The 24,417-nt window shown below is 42.8% G+C and overlaps 1 protein-coding gene across 6 annotated transcripts in view; it reads left to right on the top strand.

The window, feature by feature from the left end:
- Positions 1 to 24,417, top strand: part of Rasgrf2 (Ras protein specific guanine nucleotide releasing factor 2) — a 206,818-nt gene that overhangs the window by 65,884 nt on the left and 116,517 nt on the right. For all 6 annotated transcript variants that reach the window (XM_060377767.1, XM_060377766.1, XM_060377765.1 and 3 more), the window contains exons 3-9: positions 10,448 to 10,595; positions 12,352 to 12,441; positions 15,633 to 15,886; positions 17,491 to 17,570; positions 18,119 to 18,312; positions 22,906 to 23,015; positions 23,695 to 23,813. In XM_060377767.1, the coding sequence (XP_060233750.1) occupies positions 10,448 to 10,595; positions 12,352 to 12,441; positions 15,633 to 15,886; positions 17,491 to 17,570; positions 18,119 to 18,312; positions 22,906 to 23,015; positions 23,695 to 23,813 (995 nt within the window). The remainder of the gene's footprint in view (positions 1 to 10,447; positions 10,596 to 12,351; positions 12,442 to 15,632; positions 15,887 to 17,490; positions 17,571 to 18,118; positions 18,313 to 22,905; positions 23,016 to 23,694; positions 23,814 to 24,417) is intronic.

Here is a 24,417-nt window from a genome sequence, read left to right as displayed (position 1 = left end):
TTCCCCTTGCTCCAAATCCTCTCCAGCATGAGCTGTTGCTTGAGTTTTTTATCTTAGCCATTCTGACAGCTATAAGATGGAATTTCAGAGTCATTTTGATTTGCATTTCTCTAATGGCTAAGGATATTGAACATTTCTTTAAGTATTTCTTAGATATTTGAGATTACTCTGTTGAAAATTTTCTGTTTAGATCTGTGCCCTATTTTTTTTAATTGAATCATTTGGTTTGTTGATGTCTAGTCTCTTGAGTTCTTTATATATGTTGGGTATCAGCCCTCTATTGAATATGGGGTTGGTTAAGGTCTTTTCCATTCTGTAGCCTGATATTTTGTCCTTTTCATAGTGTCCTTTGCCTTACAGAAGTTTTTCAGTTTCATGAGGTTCCATTTCTTAATTGTTGATCTCAGAGCCTGTGCTATTGGTGCTCTGTCCAGAAAGTTGCTTTCTGTGCCAATGTGTTCAAGATTATTTCCTTCTATCAGATTTAGTGTATCTGGTTTATGTTTAGTTCTTTGTTATACTTGGGCTTGAGGTTTGAGCAGGATGATAAATATGAATCTATTTGCATTCTTCTACATATGGATCTATTTGCTTTCTTCTACATGCAGACACCCGTTAGACCAACACCATTTGTTGAAGATGTTGTCTTCTTTTCCATTGTATGGTTTTAGCTACTTTGTCAAAAATCAAGTGTCCATGGATGTGTGGATTTACTTTTGTGTCTTCAATTCTATTCCCTTGCTTAACTTGTCTGTTTTTATGCCAATATCATGTTTTGTTTTTAACTATTGCTTTATAGCACAGCTTGAAATCAGTAATAGTGGTACCTCCAAGAGAAACTTTATTAGATACGGGGTTGTTTTAGCTATCCTGGCTTTTTAGTTTTTCCATATGAAGTTGAGTATTGCTATTTCAAGGTCTGTAAAGAATTGTGTTGGAACTTTGAGGAGAATTGTGTTGAATCTGTAGATTGCTTTTGGTAAGATGGCCATTTTTATTATGTTAATCCTGCTGATACATGAATATGGGAGACCATTCCATCTTCTGATAACTTCTTTAATTTCTTTCTTCATAGACTTGAAGTTTTTGTCATACAAGTCTTTCACTTGCTTGGTTAGAGTTCCACTAAAATATTTTATATTATTTGTGGCTATTGTGAAGGGTATTGTTTTCCTAATTTTTTTCTCAGCCCATTTATCATTTGTATATAGGAAAGCTACTTTGGTCTTTTTTGTTGTTTTCATTTTTGTTCTTTTGTTTTTCAAGACAGTGTTTCTCTGTGTAGGCTACTGATTTTTATTATTATTTTTTCTTTTAAATTTTTTATTAATTACACTTTATTTACTTTGTATCCTTCCTGTAGTTCCCTTCCTCCTCCCCTCCCAATCTCTCCCTTCCTCCTCCTTCTCCATGCATGCCCTTCCCCAAGTCCACTGGTAGGGGAGGTCTTCTTTTCCTTCCTTCTGATCCTAGTCTATCAGGTCTCATCAGGAGTGGCTGCATTGTCTTCCTCTGTGGCCTGGTTAGGCTGCTCCCCTCTCAGGGGGAGGTGATTAAAGAGCAGGCCAACCAGTTCATGTCAGACACAGTCCCTGTTCCCATTACTATGGAACCTACTTGGAGACTGAATGGCCATGGGCTACATCTGTGCAGGGGTTCTGGGTTATCTCCATGCATGGTACTTGGTTGGACTATCAGTCTCAGGGAAGACCCATGTGCCCAGATTTTTTGGATCTGTTGCTCTCCTTGTGGAGCTCCTGTCCCCTCGGGTCTTACTAACTTTGTATCCAGCTCCTTCATTGAAGGTGTTTATCAGCTATAGGAGTTCTTTGGTACAATTTTTGGGAACAGTTATGCATACTATCATATCGTCTGCAAATAGTGATACTTTGATTTTTTTCTGTCCAATCTGTATCCCCTTGATCTCCTTTAGTTGCTCTAGCTAGGACTTCAAGTACTATAATGAATGGATACAAAGAGAGTGAGCAGCCTGTCTTGTCCCTGATTTTAGTGGATTGCTTTAAGTTTCTCTCCGTTTCATTTGATGTTGGCCATCTGCTTGTGGTAAATTGCTTTTATTATGTTTAGGTATGTACCTTCTATCCCTGATTCCTCCAAGACTTTTTATCATGAAGGGGTGTCGGGTTTTGTCAAAGGCTTTTCAGCATCTAATGTGTTTTTTTTTTTTCTTTCAGTTTGTTTATATGGTGGATTATATTGACAGATTTTTATTAAAAAAACAAAAAATTTTTAATATGCAAGAGAAGAAGGGCTTGCATCATAGTTCCCTGAGTTGCTTGAAGGAATGCAAATGTGTATTATTTTAACTGATATATATTCTTACTTGATCCAATCCTCTGAGTTCTGGAGTACAGTGAGCCAGTCAACATAAGGTTTTTCCCAAGTTGAAAATTTCAAGCTTTTTATGTCACCTCCTCCCTTAAGTCTTAGGTTCTGGGTAAAACACTCAAGTAGGAATTTTGAAGTGCTGTATGGTTCCTTCCAGTCTTACCCACACAAACTTTTCTTTCAGGGCAGAGATCTCAATGACCTGTACCGTCTTTCCTGACTCCTGCCATGTTCTTCCAGGAAGGACTGACTGGCCACACCTTTGTCTGAGTCTTTGTTACAGCCTCCTATTTCTCAAAAGGCCACAAAGACATCCTTGCATTGACTTGCTTATATGCCTATTTCTCTCTGTTGGCCTGATGTCTTCAAAGCAAACGGTGTTCTGCTCCTCTCTTGTTCCCTGCTCTTGGCATGGTGCCCAGTTGCTTTTCAGAAATGTGTATGCCAGTTCAGTCTGTCTCACCAAGGCAGGAGAAATATGGGATCACTTTAGAAAATTCTTATTATATTGATGAGGAAAAATGGTATCTTACTGGAAAGAACATTTCCTTGGACGTTTGTGAGATCAACCATTTTTGCTACCATCTATTTTTATTTTTCTTTCCTATGGGAATTGTCATTTCATATCCTTTCCTCATTTTGTATTAATGTTTTTCCATGTTCTATCTGATCTTACAAGTTTTTGCATGATGAGTTAGTTATCTTTCTTTTCTAGTCATTGTTAATCACCTGCACTATTTTTTTGTCTTTTAGTTACCTGTGTTTTTGTCAAAGTTTTTGAATTATGATCCAATCAAAATATATTACCTCAGAGGGAAATAATTTCAGATCATTAATTTTTTATTTAATTGGCTTATATTTGATATACTACAAAATCTTTCATCTGAAATTATACAATTAAGAATATTCACAAGGTTTCACAATCTCAACACTAATTCCAGTTTCAACATATAAAAATAAACAGCAGTCCTTTCCCCTCTGCCCTGAACCGCTTACCCCCAGACAGCTAGTAATCTGCTTTATTAATAGATTTTCCTATTTGGACATTTTAGATAAAAGTAAACTGTCCATGCCTGGCTTCTAGATTCTTCCCCCCCCCATAACATTTCAAGGCCCAACCATGTTGTGCTAATTTATCAGTTCTTTTAGCACTTAGTTGCTTTTTGTGTCTGAACTGTGGATGCATTATATTTTGTCCATGTAGTCCTCAGTTGATGAGTATGTGTTTTTTCCCATTATGAATAATGCTGTTATTATTATCTGTATCCAAGATACATTTTTAATTCTCTTGGATGTGTACTTACAAGAATACTAGGCTGAATGGTAACTGTGATCAATATTTTGAGGAACTACCAAAGTATCGTTCCTAGGGACTGGGCTATTTCTCTCCAGAAATAGATGAGGGTTTTGAGTTTTCCAAATCCTTACCAACACTCCTTTCTGTCATTTTGTTTCGCAAGGAGTCCTTCCAACAGACATTACATTTCCCAGCACATTCACTTTTAGAGGTGTGCCTGAAACCTTCTTCACCCCAGCCTTAATAGCTTTAGCATCACTGTCTTTCTGCTGTGTTTTCTTGTGTCACTATTTTGTCTGTTTTTATGTTGAATTATGCTTTAGAAAGGATTATTGACAAAACCTTCACTCAGCCCAAAGTGCGACATTTAAATTATGGACTGTAACTGTGCACTGGAAAGGAACAGTGTTAGAAAAGGAGGGTTCATCTTTAGAGTTGTTTCTCTTATTTTCTTGTCATTCAAGTTGCCAATGACTGCAAAGAGGAGAGCTGAGAAGCAAGGAACCTGTCAGAGAGAGATTGGTGGGATAGTAGTGCCAGACCTTATGCCAAAGTGGTACCTAAGAACTACTGATGCCAGTGGAGTGGAGATAGTGATGAGAGAGAATGGAAGAGTCAGAAAGTGTAGAAGGTAGCCCATTGAAGCTGAGTGACCATGGGGAAAGCTGGGCACTGGTTGGACTGCTTTGGATCGTGGAACGCATTCCCAGACAGTTGTTGCAAAGAAAGAAGCTGTAGTTTGGCTCGCTCTCTCAGGTATTCTGGCCTATGATGTTCGTTCCAGCTTGCTCCCTGGGGCCCATGGGGAGGCAGCAAGCCGCAGCAGGGGTATGAGTAGAGCAAAGGGGTTCACCTCAAGGACGAGGGGAAAAAAAGAATGGTAAGAAGACTAAGGTCCCTCAATCCCCTTCAAAAGCCAGGTTCTTACCACCTCATAGAGACAGCAGTCTGGGGCCTAGCCTTCCATACATGAGCCTTTAAGGGACAGACAGTCAAAATGCATACTAGAGCAGGAGGCTTGACCTTGTGTAGACAAGGCTACAGCCACCAGGATTCAAAAGTTTCTTCGTCGGACACTGTGCTGCTGCCTTCTGGGACTGGATTCTTCCCCTGCCCGAAGACATCAAGACTCTTGGGACAAGGCATGCTGATTCTAAACCATCTTCCCTATAAACCTGAGATTCCCCCGAAGTGTGGGGTTGGAATTTTTCCTTAGGGACTTTTACTAAAGTGCTCCATCTTGGGTTTTGCTACAGTCCCCCACACACTTGAACTAAGTAAGCAGGATCAGCATGTAGTAACCTCTGACAAAGTGACATACCTTCTGCCCTCCATAGAAACAGCAAAAGACTACAGTCTGTCCCATAGCTCTTCTCTGGGCTCATCCAGCTTCTTCTGAGTGCCCCCTTTCTCCCGTGTGGAGTAGTGGTGTTTGGGTTTGGATTATTATTGTCACACACCACTGTTTTATGTCCATGTATGTTCCAAACATGCTATATGTTGGTATTGCACAGATGATGGGTTTTCAGTTTTGCTTTTATTATGTTGACTTATACAGCTTCACTTTATTTCCCTCGGCAGTATAAAATCGCCTTCTCTTCCTTTTCCTCCCCGCTTTCTTCTTGTTCCTTTAGGTAGGTATTGAAATGAAAAAAAAAATAGAAATAATACATTAAAAAAGCTTGGATAATATCTAGGAAATGTAAACTTTAATCAAGTAAAGTATATGTTGGAAATAGCCTAGATGAGAAACAGTAGGAAACACTCAGAAAAATCTCGAAGAGAAGTCAAGCATGCAGAGTTGGTCTGGCTAGGAAGAGACATTCACCCGCTAGTAGGATTTACACAGAGGTTTGTGAGACACAGTTGAAAGGTTGCCCCAGTAGGAGTACCGCGGACCAGTAGGAGCCAGAGTCATGAGTTGCATGATAAGATGTGTAAAACTATGTAAAAGACACTGTGTTCACCAACCACAGCTGCTTTTTTTGTTCTCATGTATCAGCAGGCCTTCAGTGTGCTCATTATCTTATAGCTATTGCTTGGCAGCAGTGGGGATAGAAGCTAGAATATCATGTGTGTGTAAGTCAGGCGCTCGATCACTGAGCCGCAGTCATGCTCATCGTTATAACTATTTTCAAAACATGATTTCAAATACCTTCCAATAATTCCTGATATGCTATACTTGTTTAACCACTTACATTTTACAAATGTGTAGATTGTCTCTTTTGTTTTAATGAATGGATGTCTTGTTTCTTTGTACATCTTGATGAAAATCTAATATTTTTACTTATGTTATGGAAATGAAAGCCCTAATACAGAAGATCTCATGTCCCACACCTGCTTCGATGTGCTCATGACCTTGTCTCCTGGAATGACTTGCTCTGGAGCACTGTGCCGCACCGCCCAGTCTGCTCTGCTCCTGCTCATACTGCATGCTCATGTTTTCTAAAGGTCTTCTCCAGTTTTTCGATGAAATAGTATATCTGTTCGTAAACTTACTGGCTTGTTATGCTCTATGAAGCACTTTTGTCTAAGTTTATGCAATATTATCCATTTGTTATAAATACAAAACCTTTTATTCTTGTTCTAATTTATCTTTTGCTCCTTCTGTATCTGCTGTTATATATTTTGTAGCTCTTAAATTAGTTGGCTTTGTCCTAAAATATCAGAAGTAAGCTCTGCCTGATTTATCAACGCAACACAGTTTGTATGGATCTCTACAAGAAGGCGAGCTCGACATAGACCTTTTGTGTCTCTTCACTGTGTTTTCTCTCTTCTGATGCTGAGCTTTTGTTGCTTTTTACTGTTATTTATTATCACTTTGTGAAGTTTTACACATTTATTTTCTGTTCTCTAAATTCAATCAGGTATTTGAATTTTGCCTTAAGTGAATTCTGAAAATTAAAAAAATAAACAAACAAACAAAAAAACAGTGGGAAGTTTTGGCGGCACAGTTAGACAAAGGAATAAGGTGTGTGGCTGGACAGCCCAGCAGGGCCAATGATCCCTCCCAGTGTTTAATGAAGCGCTGGAAGGGAGGAACTCAAAAGACTCCTGAGGAGGAGAAAGCATGCGTGACCCCGATTTGATTCATGCTGCTGTGTGTGTGGAAACAGCACATTCTACCCCATTATTGTGAACCAGTAACTCTTTAATTGCAAGAAAAAGCAAGAAGACACATTTGCACAGCAGGCATAGCAATGCGACACACCAGCGTATCAGAGCTGACGTTTGCTCCCACAGCACATGAATGATTACACACCGCTGAGCATGCGCCCCGAGTCTCACTTCCTGCAGACAGCCTGCCTGTTACAGTACTCTGGGTCTCTAACCACTCTGCTTGCTTGTCAGCTGTTTCTGATTTATGGGTTAGTATGTTCATTGACCTGTAGAATTTTAGCAATTAGGCTTTGTTTCCAAGTCCTTTTTTTCTGTCTGATCATTTCATTTCCATGGCAGCCTCTGCTTGCTTTGTGACTCTTAATATCCTTCCTATCTCTCTGATGATGGTGTCTCAGCCACCAGAATGACCCTTGCTGCTTAAGGCAGCTTTTCTGTTTGTTCATTTGGGACTGTCTCTGCTGTCTGTTGCTGATTAATGGTTTACCCCACAATGATTAACACAATAAGGAACTCATTATCCACCACAGCTTCTGCAGGCCAGCTGTCTTATGGAGGATTAACCTGAGCCTCTCCTCAGAAGTTTCTCACAAGCTACTGAGCAGGTCTGTGGACTCATCTGAATGCATAGGTTAGGTAGGTCTGCTGCTGTCTAAGTCATGTAGCTGCCAGCTGAGTTTGCTTCCCTCTGTGCTGTGCTGAGCTGAGTCTCTAGCTGAGACCTCCCTCTGTTTCTATTCAGCATGAGCCTCTGGATAGAGCAGGTCACAGCCAGGCAGATGGCTCCCTTCTGAGCAAACCAGCAGGAGCTGGCAGCAAAACCACCAAAAGACCACAAGAGATGGCAGTGGAGATGGGAACCAGAGTCTTTCGTGGACTCACCTTGGAAGTTCCATCCACCCCTTTGCTGCACTTCATAATAAACGTGCTTCCAGCTGCTGAGTTTGTGGTGAGCTGCTTCATGATAGAGTGCTCCTGCACCGTTCAACTGCCAAGCACCTTTTCTGGTTTCTCCTTGTGTCTATAGTGAATGTCAGGACTGACCTAAGCTCTGTCCTCTCCCTTAGCCTAGCCTTCTTTAGGAAGGTGGCCAGGTTTTCTACAGAGAAGCAGATCCTGGGCTGTGATCTGGGGATGTGGATAAGGGTACCTCCCTGACATTCTGCAGGTCCTCTTCTTGATTCTGTGCTAGCTTCTGGTCTTGCATTCGCTGATCCTATGTTTGGTGCTTCTTTGGGCCAGCTCTGGCTAGAGCCATCTCATATTCTCATGTGGGGTTCTACACCTTTCATTTCCTCTCCTACTATTTTCCCACCAAATAAGTTCTCCTCACCTTTTTTTTTTTTCACTGAAGTTCATAAAATACTTGGTCTGTTAACAGTGTGTTTTTCAATATTGTAAGAGTTTTGTTTGTTAAGAACAAACAAATGAGCAAGTCAATTTTCCAACATTTCCATGGAACCTTGGAAAAGAAGGGCAGCCAGTGTCAGCCATGACTCCACAGCTCAGCTCTGAATCTTGACCTGGACTTTCCTTTTCTTTTCTTCTTCTTTTTTTTAAATAAAACAAAACACTATTCTGCTCCCTAATGCTGATCTAATACATTTATAAACACTTTCACAGATCTCTGGTAAAATCGACAGGAAAGGACAGAATTTTTACAATTCCGTTGCTCATGCTGTTACTACTTCTTCATTTGAGAGCACTGGTTTTCAACCTTTCTAATGCCGTGACCCTGTAACACAGTTCCTAATGTTGTAGTGACCCCCAACCATAAAATTATTTCATGGCTACTTCATAGTTGTAATTTTTCTACTGTTGTGAATCTTAATGAAAATATTTGATATGCAGGATCTCTGATATGCGATCCCTCTGAAAGGGCTGTTTGACCCCCAGTGGGGTCATTACCCACAGATTGAGAACCACTGCTTTAGAGGAAGGTCTATTTATGAGGAGTGTGATCGCTTCTATCTTCTTTAAACTCTCTTACTGGTGCTTAGCCCTGCTTTCTAAGCTCGGAGGGTGGTTTCTTAGAGCAGATGACTTGAGAATGCTGCTAGCTCACGATCCTCTCGAACCCAAGCACACATGATGTCAGTGTGGAGGGTGTCAGATGACATGGCTACAATTGTGACTTTGGCATGGTCCTAAGACATCAGAATCTTAAGGAATACAATGCTATTTTAAAGTGGTTGGGTTAGAAAGAGAATTTACTAGAATCAAGCTACCTATCTCTCTCCAGGGTGAAAATGTAGTTGGGTGTCATGGAAGCCCGTGGGACCTGGGCAGCAGCCAACTTTCTGTCTCAGACATCTACTTGTTCGTGCTTGCTTTTCTGACACCTGCCTATGCTTTTCTGCCTCAGCAGACTTGCTGTAATGACTTTGGGATGAGGTGGTTGAGCTGGGCTTCCCAACAAAGGGGGCCTGAGTTTTGAGGTCCATATCCGGTCACTTAAAGTAAAGAAATGAGAGTCTGTGAGGAGAGCTTCTAGCTGGCATGGCTGGCATCAGGAACCTCTTCTTAGGTTTGCTCACCATGGTCTTCAGGGAGGTTTCAGAACAAACATGGCTGCAGCAGGTCAAAGTCCCAAAGAAAAGCCAAGGAGCCTAAAGATTTGGCAGACGCCTCCGGAGGGAGTCTGGCATGTGGCTAATAACATGGAATCAGGTCAAACAGACTTGATTTGGTCTTAATGTTGCCACTTACAAGCTGTCCGAACTAGTGCCAATATGCACTCTGAGAACCAAATTCTTCTTTTATTGATTGATCACTAATCCCACGTCTTGCATTGTAAGCAGGATGCAATGAGACAATGTATGATATATACTATACACCCAACAAGTAGTGTCATGTTAATCATTACTGTTATCAAGCCATTTGTAAAAAAAAAAATTTATAAAGAGAGGAATGTGCATCTTACCACCCCAAACAGTGCAAGAGGATCTGGTGCAAGAGGATCTGGTGCAAGATTCCAGGTAGCTTACCATTGCATTGTACTCCAGGCCCCTGGACATTGTATCACATTTCAGGTGCCCCAATGTTGCATTACCAATAAAAACTAAGAGCAGATTTTCTCCTTACCATGTTTAGCTGAAGAAATTGACACAGGTTTAACTTTCCCTATCACATGTGTGACTTATGCTCACTTTCAGAACAGAGTAGTGGATGGTATGTACTCCACAAAGAGTTCCATAAAGCTGGTGGTCTCTAGGAGAGCCATATAGTTCCTCCTGAACAGTTCCTGTTCTCAGGATTGTACCATTCATTTTGGTTGGTAGAGGATCACTTTCACTGGTTAATGTTGTGCTCTGTGGAATACTGTGAATATCATCCTGGAAGACCTATGGCATCAATTCAAAAACACTTCAGTCTCTTCTTCAAAGAAGACATACTCCTTTCATAATAAAATCTTTCAGAACTCCTTTGTAGCTTTTCTCACAGTCATGTTAAAATTGTGGGGGGGGGGCAGCCAACATTAAATAGCTTCTTTGTTGGAGAATATATAAGGTGCTAAATCTGAAACTCTATATAATTAAGATGTCAACTGTATGATTTAGGATAGTTTATAAGGTAGAACTAGCCTAACAACATTTGTGGATCCCTTTTTAAATGTGTGTGCACTATGCTATGTGAAATTGTGGTAAAGCAACAGTTCACTGACTGTGATTTTCTCCTAAGTTATGCGGACATTTTGATCGAGAGGGAAGTGTTAATGCAGAAGTACATTCATCTGGTTCAGATTGTGGAGACAGAAAAAATTGCCGCTAACCAACTCCGACATCAGCTTGAAGATCAAGATACCGAAATTGAAAGGCTTAAATCAGAGGTATTTCCCAGTTGAAGATTCTGTCGCACTGTTTCCTGTCTACTGTCACTTCCTTGTGATTATCTGTCGCATATTCAGGAGAAAAATTTAATCTCATGCTGAGTTCTTCTGCTATCAACAGATGAATGACGGGGCTGCTGGTCTAGATGTGAATCCATTGTCTGCTTCAGGTTAGGTAAACTGCTGCTATAATAGAGCAGCTACCACGATAAATGCACTGTCTTCTGTTGTTATTTGTGTCCCTAATGTCATCCATTAAATCAGAAACACAGCATATACTTAACAGTCTTCAGACAGACTCTTGAAGTAGCAACTGTGAGTCTAGTTAAAGCCCAAAATGATAACCAAGGAAGGACCAGAAGAGAATTCAGAAATACTTCACTTATTTATCATCTCAAGGAGGTAGTTGTGGATCCTTGCAGACAGGCTCCTTGAGCCCATAGCCTTCTTTTGAAGAGACACAGACGCTCATCTGCTTAGAACAGAGAGGAGCATCTACTCCTCATTCCTCCTCCATCCACATACACCTCCCTGTGGCTCACTGTGTAGGGTTCACCTGCTGTTCTCAGGTACGTCCCCAGGATGGAGCGCAGCACATCTGGCTCCGGCAGGGACGCAAGAACAACTCTAGGGATGATGAGTTGCCGAGAGTGTTCAGTGTATCATTAGACTAGTCAGCCTCCTCTGTGTAGCCCTGAGAGTTGATGCAGTGAGAACAGCAACAGAAAACTTAGCAAACCTGCATTTTAAAAGACTATATCAGGCACTGTAATTTGAAACAAAATTATTGTGTTCTTTCTTTGCCCCAGCATACTGTCTACTGAGTGGAGCAGGTTGGTATTAACACCAGGAGAACTCAGCCCCAGGAGGCGATCCCCAGTACTTGCTTGTGTGTGTTTATCTGTCCTCACTGTGTTCTGCTTTAGTCAGAATATAAACTGCAGCAAGACACTGTCAGTGGCAGGTATGCCTTTTGTGGCTGCTTGGCAGAAATTATTTCCTATTCTATTATCTTCCCATTGTCTCCTAGAAAGTGGAGGTAGAGTGTATTTGGTTTGGGGGACAAGATCCAAAGACAGGTCACGGGGGGCAGTTATGCTCTTCTGACATTTCCAGTACTGGCTTCTCAATGGTTCTGTTTAAATTTGTATGAACCGTGATTGAGGCAAAACTAGACTGAGGTACTGCTGTCAAGGCAAGAAGCCACTTGGTTTTAGATTCTCACGTGTCACACGAGGTAGATGTTAGCAAAAAGACCCAGGTTTTTACAGTCCTTTCTGCTTCTTTGAAATAACCCTTTTCAGATGGCTTCTACTAACCCCAAGGCTCTGAGGTTGCCATAGTACCCACCATTTTCCCAAGGAGATACAGAAGGAGCATGGGATATGCACTTCAAAGGCCACACACTTATCACAAGAGCTTTGAGTCGAGTGTCTCTGTCTGTGGAGACCACAGGGCTTCATGGCAGCTGCCTTCAAGGAAGGTTCTGAGGAGACCATGGCCTGGTTTGTCAGCACTAAATTCTGGGCTAGTATTTCTCCTAGGCAGACCCCAGGTCACACTTTGTGCGTCACTTCCTGTCAGCACTCCAAACACCAGGCTTGGAATAAGACTCAGGGTCCCTGCATCTTAGCACCAGAGGGGGAAAGGACGCATCCAGTGAAGGTTTCTGGAAGTCTTTGAAAGCAAAACTTTTGTGTCTTGGGAGTAAGAGGCCATTCTCCAAATCCTGAACTGGACCTGTCTTGTGTTACAGATTGTTGCTCTTAATAAAACCAAGGAACGGATGCGCCCTTACCACAGCCATCAAGAGGATGAGGATCCAGACATCAAGAAGATTAAGAAGGTAGGAGGAGGGAGGCTTCTGGGAGCATGGTGACCAGCTGTCTGCTCTGTGGTGATGGCGTTGTTACTATGTCCCTCAGCTGCGAACAGCCTTGGTGTTTCTGATAGCACCCAGACTGTCCCTTCATTGGGATCCACACTGGTCTGGAAAATTTTAGCCAGATATTTTTTTCCAATTCTAGAACTTCCTTTCTAGACCCTGAGAAGAATGCTACAAACACACACCGAGACAGCGGTGTTCTCCATTGGGTTAAGGCAGTACTGATTCTGTCGTATTCATGGTGGGGGAGAAATTGTATTTCTGTATTAGATAATTATTTCCTGCTGCTGTAACAAACTTTAACCAAATGTGGCTCAGAATTTGGAATAGATTCTTTGGGTTGAGTTGAACATTTTCAATTTAAGAAATAAAATAGTAAAATAAAACTATTATTTTCTTGACGCCAGAATCTTTTATTTGAACCTGATTTGTGACATTGCATTCCGAGACTAATGCTATTGGTTTTCTTTCCATAGTATGCAGTTAAATGTAAACAAGGATATTAATATCCAAGTTTCAGCCTCGTTGTAGGAGCTGATCTATTAGTAAACAAACGAGGCAACTATTGTTCGTCAGGGATCATCTGCCAAAGTGAATATAAAGAGTTTTACTTAACACAGATTTTAGTTGAGTTGTGTTTTCCAAAACTACTTCTATTAAATAAGAGAATAATAAAAGAAAAAACGCACCGTTTTGAACCTTTGTTGTGTGTGCTCTGAAGAAACAACTTTAAACCTTTTTTGAACCTGTTAATATTTCAAAACTAACTTTATTATTCTTATGTCCCAAAACGCATAAATGGTGTATGTGGAAAAGGATGTTTACAAACATATCCATTTATATCCTCTAATCTTGGTAGAATGTAGCTTTTAAGAGATCACAACTCAAAATTGCTTATAATTCACAAAAATGTTCTTTAGAATTCTCAAAATAGACCTTCATTCAATTCTATTGAAATGTGCTTAATTTTTATTGTTTGAGTATGCCAACTTTAATAGCTGTATGGAAACCAATGCTGTAGTGTCAAAATTAGAAGGCGTGTGGCAGTACCTTAAGTGTGGCAAAATTAAATGCCTGATAATTTATGTCATGTGACTGAAAGATTTAAAAAAAGAACGTTGAATAGATAAAAATTATACTAATGGGATCAGTTAGGGAATTAAAGCTTTTATTAATGTGTGACTCTGAAATATGCCTCCTTATAGAATCTGTCATCTCTAAATTGCCACATCTTAATTACATATCCTGTAATTTTTTTTATTTATAGAGGACTTTTTATTTGGGGGTCCATTCTGAGGACAGAGAATTGGAGCTCAAGGTAGCCCTGCTGGTTAGTGGCTTTGAGTGAAAGTTACTTGGACATTTAAGAGATATTCAGCAAATGTTTGGCCAAACCACACAAGCTAATGCACTTTTTCAGATTTGCCAGTTTTTCTATTATGGACAGGAAATTCAGATCCATTTTAGGGGCTATATGATGTTTCTATAAAAAGTTTTTATGTTAAATTATTTTTTAAAAGTTGTTTATCATAGCAAATGGCTAATATATGTCTTGCCCACACAGCTGAAAAGAGTTTAAAGAAGGACCCATGAAAAGACACTGGCTCTGCTTGCAGCTTTCCCAACCACGTAGCTTATCTGAGACCTCAGATTGCTCATCTATAGGAGTGATTGGATGAGCTGATTTCAACACTTATTTTTTAGGCTTAAATAAGCAAAGTGAAACAAGATACAGCATCAACACAAAATAAAATGAGCTGGTTTAAAATGGGCAAAGTAGTTGAATAGACCACTGTTCGCAGTGTTTCACAATGGTCAGCTAGCACATGAGAAGTTCAAGCCACACCCACAGAGCCAGTGCCTCACTCACTAGGTTTGTAAACAAAACCAAGAAGAAAATGATACACTTTGGCAAGAATATGAAGAAACTGGGATAACTGTGATGTGGGTTGTTAAATGGAAAATAGACTTCGATGAAATAAAATACTGCACTTCCCAGCGATTCTATTTCTGAGTATATTTCAGAAAAAAAATGACAAAATGAGCTTCATGTTGAGGAGATATTGACATAGCCATGCTCATAGCAGCACTGTTCAGAACAGCTAAGAGGTGGGAGCAACCATAATCCCCACCAGAGACAAGTAAGACAAACGTGTAACATTCAAGCACATCACCCTTAAAACAACCAGACATCCTGGCACAGTCTTCAACATGGCTGAACCTTGAAGACACTGTAGGAAACTAAATTAGTCAGTGGTAGAAAGATAAATAGTGGAAGAATCCATTTAGAGTTAAAGTCACAAAGCAGAAAGTAGACTGGTGGATTCCAGGACCTGAGAGGAAATATCTATGGAGTTGTTCATTAACAGGTTCAGAGTGTCAATACAGCAGAGCAGAGATCTTGTAGATATTGAATACCCCAACAATAATGAAACGTGTAGATGAGCGTTGTTAAGATGGGGCTGGAGAGATGGTCCTGTGGCTAGGAGGTCCTCCAGCTCCTGCAGAGAACCACGACTGGTCCCCAGCACCCATGGAGCCTTATAAGCCTCTGTGACTCCAGTTCAGGGGATGCAAGGCTCTCTTCTGGCTTCTCTGGGCTCATGGAGGTGTGCACATAAGCTCACATACTCACAAACAAACAAATGATAAAATCATTTTCTAAAAGATGGGCCTGGGATATAGCTCAATAGTGGAGCACTTGCCTGGCATGTGGAAGATGCCAATTTTACACTTAAAAAAATCAAGCTTTTACACTTAAAAATTTATTAAGATGATAAATTTTATATTACTTTTTAACCAGAAACAAAAATGTATAGGATTCTTTATTATTAAAATCAAACCTTTATTATTTAAATATATTAGCTAAGTTTTGAAATATTATTATTAGTAGAATATTCTAATGTCTATATAAATAAGCCTAATGCATTTAAGTTATTGTAGAAATTTGTGAACCTCAGAAAAAGATAAAATGTTTAAAGTCATTTTCTTCCTGCTATTTGAAGAAAGCTTGCCGTTGCTCATTATATTGAAAGCATCACCACGTCATCCTAAAAGTGGCATTTGTAAGATTCATGAGGGATGCGCTCGCTCCCGGTTTGACAGCAAATCTCTTCTCGCATCCCGGGCTCCTTCCCTTCCTCGTTCTGCAGGTTCAGAGCTTCATGAGAGGGTGGCTGTGCAGGAGGAAGTGGAAGAGCATCGTGCAGGACTACATCTGTTCTCCCCACGCCGAGAGCATGAGGAAGAGAAACCAGATAGTGTTCGCCATGGTGGAAGCCGAGTCGGAGTACGTGCAGCAGCTCTACATCCTGGTCAACGGTTTCCTCAGGCCCCTGCGGATGGCAGCCAGCTCCAAGAAGCCCCCCATTCGCCATGATGACGTCAGCAGTATTTTTCTCAACAGGTTTGCCTTTGCATAAATGAACAGTTTCGTAATAACTCATTAGGATTTCCTGAAAAACATCCCTACCGCTGTCTGAAAAGCTTAGTTCTCACAGATTCACCTTTGTGGTTCTCCTGTTACGAACACAGCCAGGTGGTGGTGGCGCACAGCTTTAATCCCGGTGCTCTGGAGGCAGAGGCCGGTGGATCTCTGAGTTGCAGGCCAGCCTGGTCTACAGAGAAGTTCCAGGACAGCCAGGGCTTCACAGAGAAACTCCGTCGAGAGAGAGAGAGAGAGACAGAGAGAGAGAGAGAAAGAGACAGAGAGAGAGAGAGAGAGAGAGAGAGAGAGAGAGAGAGAGAGAGAGAGCGCCGGAGGGAGGGCTGGAGGCAAGCATACACAATAACATGAAGAGAGAATCCTTGATTTTAGCTCTGCAGTAAGCATTTGCAGTGCCCTTTTTGCTGAAGATCAATAAGTAGACAAGGCAGAAATCACTGCCTTTGTGACATTTATATTTTGATGTGAGAACAGAAATGAACAGTGATTAAATGAAAATATGTAGTCTATTATCCATTGATCAATGCTGTGGTGAAAAATGAGACAGAGGAAGAAGTGGAGGAAGGGAGGCTTCCCAATTATTTATTTGTTTTTCAGACAGTGATTACTGACAAGACTCAAAAGTCAGAACAGTGGGGAGGGGGTTGCTTTGGAGTTGCTCTCGCCCGCAGTCTCCTTCAGGCATGCGGTTGGCATTTTGGCCAGAGCTGTCCAAGCATGTGTGGCTGGCAACGTGGGTAGGACTGTGGACCGCACCTCTGATGGTGAGCATCCAGGCGGGTGGCCCTTGGTCTCAGCAGCCCACGGGTTGCTTCCATGAGGCTGCTTGATCTAGATGACTAAGGGCCAGGAGAACACTGTTTACGTTCAGAATGTAAACGCTAGGCCTCGTGACTGGTGGCTGAGGCTGCGGGTGCTGCGCACACACCAGCCGCTGTGGCCACACCTAGCTAGATGGAGAACTGAAGAGGTCCTTTTGTAATGGGTGGCCATACGTGGTGTCTGTTGTCCTGGCTGCTGTTCAGATTCCCTTGTCTTTGAAGTGAAGCCAAGGCAGGCCAAGTATCTTGAATCTCAGCAGAGCTTACACTTAAGAAAATGTAATGCTCCCAATTATGTACAACACTTGTTTAACGTTTTTTTCTAACTCAGGTACGAAATATGAAGGTAAGTGCATTCATTAGCTGGGTTTCAGTGTAGGAAGGAGCAGTCCCTCTCTTAATAGAGGAAATCCTCTGCTTAGGGTTTGTTGGAAGGGCTGGGAAAGTAAAGCTCTCCTAAAAATGTCACGCTTAAGAGCGTGGGACCACGAATAGGATCCTGAAGCAGATTGGGAGCTTCCTCATCTCCTGAACTTTGAGGTTCATCTTGGTTTCCTTTGGTTTCTGAGGCTAAAGGAGAAATTCCTGTCTGAGGCAGATAGTAGCCCACGCAGTACATAATTTGGAGCCCTGTGAGGCCAGTATACCACATAAATGTTGTAAGGCCTTAAGCAAATGTTGGGCTTCTCACAGAAGCAGTGCCTAATGTTATTAAATGGTATTATTTTTCTATTTTTTTTATAGTGAAACGATCATGTTTCTTCATGAAATATTCCATCAAGGACTAAAGGCAAGACTGGCAAATTGGCCTACTTTGATTTTAGGTAAGTCGCTCTTTAAGGATAGAGAGTCTTATTGAATGTTAGAGTTACAGTATGTGATATTCAGCCTGGACCGCCTAAACTTCACTGCTGACTTGAGTTTCCTTAGACACTGGGAATCTGCTTGATGCACTAGACCATGTCTCTGTAGCTGCCTGCTGATGCTTTACCCTGGGCTGTCATAGATAGTGGGGAGGCTGGAGTCACGTTATGCTGCAGGGAAAATCCTCCCCAGTCTGTCCTCCAGGCAGGACAAGTAGGGCCCTGAGCTATATGGTGCTGGAAGGTACTTCTCACAGTAAGTCACCAAGCACCGAGGGCAACTGCCCTGTTTTCTTCTGTCTTCCAGCAACTGCCCTGTTTTCTTCTGTCTTCCAGCAACTGCCCTGTTTTCTTCTGTCTTCCAGCAACTGCCATGTTTCTTCTGTCTTCCAGCATCTGCCCTGTTTTCTTCTGTCTTCCAGCAACCGCCATGTTTTCTTCTGTCTTCCAGCAACTGCCATGTTTTCTTCTGTCTTCCAGCAACTGCCATGTTTTCTTCTGTCTTCCAGCTGATCTATTTGACATTTTGCTGCCCATGCTGAACATTTATCAAGAATTCGTGCGTAATCACCAGTACAGCCTCCAAGTACTTGCCAACTGTAAGCAAAACAGAGACTTTGACAAGCTCTTAAAACAGTATGAAGCCAACCCTGCCTGTGAGGGGAGGATGCTGGAGACATTCTTGACCTACCCCATGTTTCAGGTAAACCACTTAGTTCTCACTCAGCGCTGCCAATCTGTGCAGCATATATAAGAAACTGGGCATTTTTCCAGAGCTGGGGATTGAACTTAAGTCTTCGAGCACACTAAGCAAGCAGTCTACCAATGAGCTACACCTCCCGCTCCAAAAGCAGGCATGTTTTTGAGGGAAACAATTTAGGAATGATATAAATATATTATTTTTAAGCAGCAAATTCTCTTTATAGAATGATTCCACACAGACCTCTTTCATGGCGTTTCCACCTCCAGCATGTTTAAAAATATTATTAGGCTCACAGAAATAGGATTCTGTGCAGATGCACTAGTTTATGCTGGTTATGCAAAAGGCTCTCTGGAACCGAGTGGCTGCTGGGAAGTCTCTTTGTCTAACCCCTCCTCCCAGCAGCAGCAGGGTTACTGTTGAGTTTCTCTTGACTGGGGCTTTGGAGAACAAAACTAGGCCTTCTTAATCCTACAGGCTGTGGAGGCTCCAGAGCCAGAAGGCACTTGCTGGACCTGGGTGTTGTGAGGACCTGGTCACGTTGTCCTTCTTAAGACAGGCTGTACCCTGGTGTTCACTCCTGGGGACTAGTGAAACACGCAGGATGAAGCACACATGCTCTTTCCTGCCTTCAGGGATTTCCCCTCGAAATGCCCTATATGGAGGGAGTCCCACAGAGGCAAAAATGGGCGTGGAGTCTCCTGTCCTTTTGGAAACTGCAGGTTCTGTTCTCTTGGAAGGGCATTGAGTGTTCCTGTTGTGGAATTTATGGGGCTTCTGGCGATGCCCCCGAATTGTCCTGTGGTAAAATGATTCTTCTGATCATGTGTGTTATAGTCCTGTGGAGCATTTTGTTCTCTCAGCAGGCAGCCTTGACCCCAGACAACAATTTTGGAGCCTGGGATGCAAGTGGGGAAGTGCAGGGGATTTCTGTGGTCCATAATTATTTGTCTGAGGTTAGTTTGTACTGCTTGGACCTTGGAAGTGGTTATGGTAGTTCAGTAAGAATTTTTAAAGCCAAAGGCTGCATTTGAAAGTGCTTAAGAATAGTGAAATGTCATAATAATAAGTATGTACATTATATATTATATGATATTTTATATATTATTTTGCTTGGACTTTTCCAAGAAAAACGACAAGCTTTTACTTTACTCTGTATGTGTATAGCATTTCAGGTTTTGCAGTGAAGTGCTTCACGACTACATTGCTCTTCTGTGATGCTCTTCTAGGTCAGGGTTGAGTTCCCCAAACCATATCTGTCCACAGCCCCAGACCAGGTAGCTACAAAAGTAGAACTGCTAAAGGCTGATGAAACTGCCTGTGCCTGAAGGTTCCTACACATGCCTTTGATTCCCAAGGCACGATCCTCTCAGGGTTTAAATGCCATAACTTTATAGACCTGAACTATGGGCAGGACACCCCAGTGTGGTTGAGTGCAGAGCCGGGGGGCTTCTACCACCCTTTCCTTCTTTCCCCCTGAAGAGTTGAAACCCAGTAGCTAAGCATTTTGATTCACTTGGAGACATCCCCATCATATCCAACAAGAGCATGGAGCCTGGAGTCTTGGGGAGATCTGGTGTCTGCTCATCCTTTCCTCCCATCGATACTGTCACAAGCCTCAGGGGCCGAGCTCTGGGTAGCTCTAAGTGCTTTAGGTCTCTGACTGTGACCCTGGGTGTACAGTTTGGGTTGGATAACCATGCAGTATTGTAAGGAGTTCAGGGTTATCTAGAACTTCATCCCTAGTCCCAGACAATGACAGCTCTAAACCCTAAAACTGAGTCGAGGGATCAAATATTGAGGATCTTAGATTTTTTCCATGGTGAGGCAACTCAAAGCTGAAGCCCCTTTGTCTGAAAGACTCTTCACACTTGAAGAATTCATCCCAATTTCAAGAGATGAGCAGATGGAAGGATTTTGAATAATCCAAGAAGAGAAATTATTAGAGATTGCTACCCACAGACCTTGGTTTTCTTGGGATCTTTCCTTTGGCTTCTTCACTTGGGGCATCCCCAAGGAGAAAGCATCTGAAACAATTAAAGGGAAGTACTCTTTCTAGAAACTTGGAGGGTTTTCTTACTGGGCTCACCCAAGCCTAGTCTTCCTTGTCTAATGGATGAAGTAGCCATGAGGGTGTTTGCTCCCTCAGAGGATCTGAGATCTAGCTCTGCTCCTGCATACACTGAATTGCAGTGGTCTGTTCAGGCCTTGACCTTGCTCCTTGGTGGTGTTAGACACAGCCCCACACCCCGGCATCAGTGGGAGATGTAATCCTTCCTTATGCTGCCGGAGGATCTCTGGCCCTAACTTTTCATGGGCTGAAATATGGAGGCAGAGGTTGGTGGCAGGGCAGAGGCAGGAGGAGAGGTGCTTAGAATGGGGCGCTTTTAGTTTGTAGCTTTTTATGATGGGAGAGTGATGATGTGAGGCTCTCACCCCACCGATTTTTTTTTTTTTTGTATTGGTGATTTAACAGAAGACTTTACACTTGCCAGGCAAAGCACTCTGCTTCTGGTCTCCATCCCTGGATTTTTTTTTTTTTAGGGGGAAAGGGTCCTTTTTCTTAATTCAGTTGCTGTCTTGAACTATGAAAACAGGGAGGAACTGTAAAATTGGGACGATACTAGACAGAATAACTAGTAAGTCCTTTTGTTAGCAAGCACTTAGTTATAGCAATAATAGAGTCTAAAAATTCCTATCTGGCAAACAGTGCCTTGGCTGGCACTGTCCGTGCTGTTTCCAGGTGCTCGTGTGCCTATTTGAGCATACGTGTGTGCTGAACGCCTATGGCAAGACAGCCATGACACCTGCTCCCAGAGAGTGCTGTGAGGCGGGCTACAGCAAGAAGCCCCTCGCTGCTCTGTCTAGCCATTAACCCAAACAGGAGAGAAAGCTAATTAAAGTCTGAGGCAATGAGCATTTATTCCATTATTGAAAATAGAAATATGATTCATTTCAATAGCTGCTGTGATTGTCAGAGATTTTGGAAACTCTGTGCTGTGAGCTCTTGTCACCACAGACAAGCTCTTTGCAGAGTCCCTTACTGCTCGGCAGAGGCTCCTTCACCTGCTTTCAGCAAGAGCCGGCATCCATTTGTTCCTGTAGCACAAAAGTAGAAGGGGCCAGTTACCGAGTTCAGCTCTGTTCACTTGAGCCCTAGCCAGAGAACTCTTTAAAACAAATTTAACTAATGGAGGAAGAGCATGAAGCTATGTACTAAACATAGTTTTGTGGGGTTTTGGTGCATAGTAAGTACTGAGGCCCTCCCACTCCTGACTCTTGTTAGGGAAAATTTGGTTATATTAGCTGTTGATTGCTTCATTTTCTGTGGAAGCATTTCCTCTTAGCAGAGTTTTCCCGTAATGGAACTGTGCCAACAAAAGGGTTATTCATAAGCATCCATATTACAGGAGTGTTTTCCATGTGCATGCTTTGGTGAGTCGTTTATAGAGCAGAGACAGAAGTCTTCCTTCATCTGTCCTACAGTGACAAGTCTCTTAAGACCCTGATGTGACCATTAAGCTGCAGTTAGTGCCTGAGCTATTAGTGACTGTTGTCTACGTACATAAAGGGAGCCGCTCACGAGTGAGCAGCAAACAGGCCAGTGGTGTTTGCACAAGTGAACAGCAAATATATATCCATGGCTGGGGCCACTATCCCCGTGGACAAAGGGGGAGGCCTCTGGAAAGCTGCTTTTTTACCCTAGTCTCAGGGGTTCTTAAGGTGCAGATGAGAACGAAGGCCCCTAGAGTGCAGGGCAGATCGAAACTGGCTCTGCCATTTCCTGGGGGGTCTGCCTTAGATAAATTCCTAGACCTCACTGTAGTCTGTGTCCTCACTTGCCAAGCCAGTAGTCCGTGTGTAGAGGAGTGGACACGTCCACAGAAAGCACTGTGCTGGGAGTGTGGCCGTCCACACACCCTTGCCCTGAAACTACCTGCTGGCTAGGAGGCTGCTTTATGAGCACAAAAGGGAGAAGAGTTTGTTGAGTCTCTGTTACTTGAGTTAAACCTCTTCTCTGGTTTACTAGCTGTCTCACATGGCTGGTGGAGTTTTGCCATTGACAGAATTCAGAAGCTGTTTATAACGTAAGAACAAATAAATGGCCTAGTTAAACAACAGTTTCCCTGCTAGAGGGTGACGTGAGATGAAATAGGAGCAGAATGTCAATACGAATGAACAGATCTTTCCTGATTTCAGTTAAAGAGAGCATTGTCAGGACTGTCAGTTTTAAAATAAACATATAAACAGACACAAACCTTTAAAAATAGATTCAAGAGGCTCGATGGCAGCCACATCTGTTTCCTTCTGGAAACTCAGTGTGCAGAAACCGTGATTCAAACGCGCATGTTATGTACAAGCCTAAACAATGGTTCCTTTATACTAGGCTTCTTCCTTTCTGACGAAATTCTCGTGCTCTTCTTTTGGGGTGGGGGTACAGACTTTCTTAGTGTATGAGGTTTGAAGCATGGTTCACTTACACTGTAAATCCATCAGAGTTAGGAGGGTCGGGTGAGCTCCCGAGGATGATGCCTCTGAGCGGGTCCCTGTGTCATCCCGGACCTCTTGTTCACACCCACCTGTGGCTGTTTTCAGATCCCCAGGTATATCATCACGCTGCACGAGCTCCTGGCTCACACCCCCCATGAGCACGTGGAGAGGAAGAGTCTGGAGTTCGCGAAATCGAAGCTGGAGGAGATCTCCAGGTGCGCAGAGGACTCTCACAGAGGGTCAGGCTTGAGGGGAAGCGGCTCGGCAGCCTCCTGGGGAAGCCAAGCAGATGGGCTTCAAGGGGGAGGAAGCAAATGCTAGAGCTCCAATGTCCTTGACTCATCTTACAGTGACAGAGACATTGCTGAATTGTCACTCACATTCATTTCAGTCAAGAAATTATCTTTGGAAAGTTCTCATAGCATGCGAATTTACATAGTTGAGATCACTTATGATTTGGTTAAGTCTGCAAATGTTCATTTTTTTTTCATCGAAATAAAAAAATGTCTGCTGCATTTTGTGTCAGATTTGGCCAGAAGCTGGGCAGGTTGTCCAGTGCTATTCGGATCAAATGTGGCAGTCTCCAACTTACTGCCTTCAGGAGTGACACTTCAGTGCTAGTGAAGGGAGCCGTCTGTAAAATGCTGGGACTCCCTCTTGTCACCTTCAAAGCGAGCATCGAGCATCGCCACTCGCTGATGGCTGGTCCGCATACCATCAGCTCACACAGTGTGGCCTTGTACTGGGTTGTGACTGGCTGGAGCCCTAGCCCAGTCTTATTTCACAGTCTCGGCTAGATCCCATCATATCCAGACCCACATGTCACGTGGCGCTGTCTGTCCTGTCTGCTGGAGCAGTAACTAATGCCTGTTCCGTCTGCACTGTGTGTGACAGAGTGATGCATGACGAAGTGAGTGACACTGAGAACATAAGGAAAAACCTCGCCATTGAAAGGATGATCGTGGAGGGTTGTGACATTCTGCTGGACACCAGCCAAACGTTCATCCGTCAAGGTAAGACCTGTTTGATCAGACCCTCTGCTTACATGATCTGTGTGTCTGTCACAGCATCGCTGGTACATCCGGGGACACATTCTGGAGCAGGCCTGTGTGTGGTGCAGTTCATGCAGGACAGCCCTGTGGCCTTGACCAAGGCTGAGGTTGAGGCCCACCTCTGTGCTATTTCTTTTCAGGGTCATGAGAAACAGCAGCACACTAATAGTAAAGCACAGTGGGACAGTAAATCACAGTCTGGCTGGACTCTCCTCCTCAATGGACTGGACATTCTCTGCAGCTCCAAGGAGGACAGGTCGGTCTGGCCGATTAGAATGGCAATGCCAAGTGGTGATGATATCCAGGCGAAGGCTCAGGAGAAACTGGCAGTCCTCAAAACTTATGCACATAAGAGCGGGGACAGGGTCCTAAGTGAAAACAGCTGTCCTGTGTTCGTATTTCTCATCAGCACATCCAGGTCACTGCCACATGCTATAATTTGATCCAGTCCCCAGATAGAATGGTTCCTGCCAGGCTTTGGAGATGGTAGAGCCATTCTCTGTGTGGCATGTGTGTGGCGAGGGGTGACACCTGATAAATTAGGCCTTTGAGGAAATGAGGCTGT

Source organism: Meriones unguiculatus, chromosome 2 (assembly GCF_030254825.1).
Source record: "Meriones unguiculatus strain TT.TT164.6M chromosome 2, Bangor_MerUng_6.1, whole genome shotgun sequence".
Taxonomy (NCBI): Eukaryota; Metazoa; Chordata; class Mammalia; order Rodentia; family Muridae; genus Meriones; species Meriones unguiculatus.
This window is presented reverse-complemented; position numbering and strand designations above follow the sequence as displayed.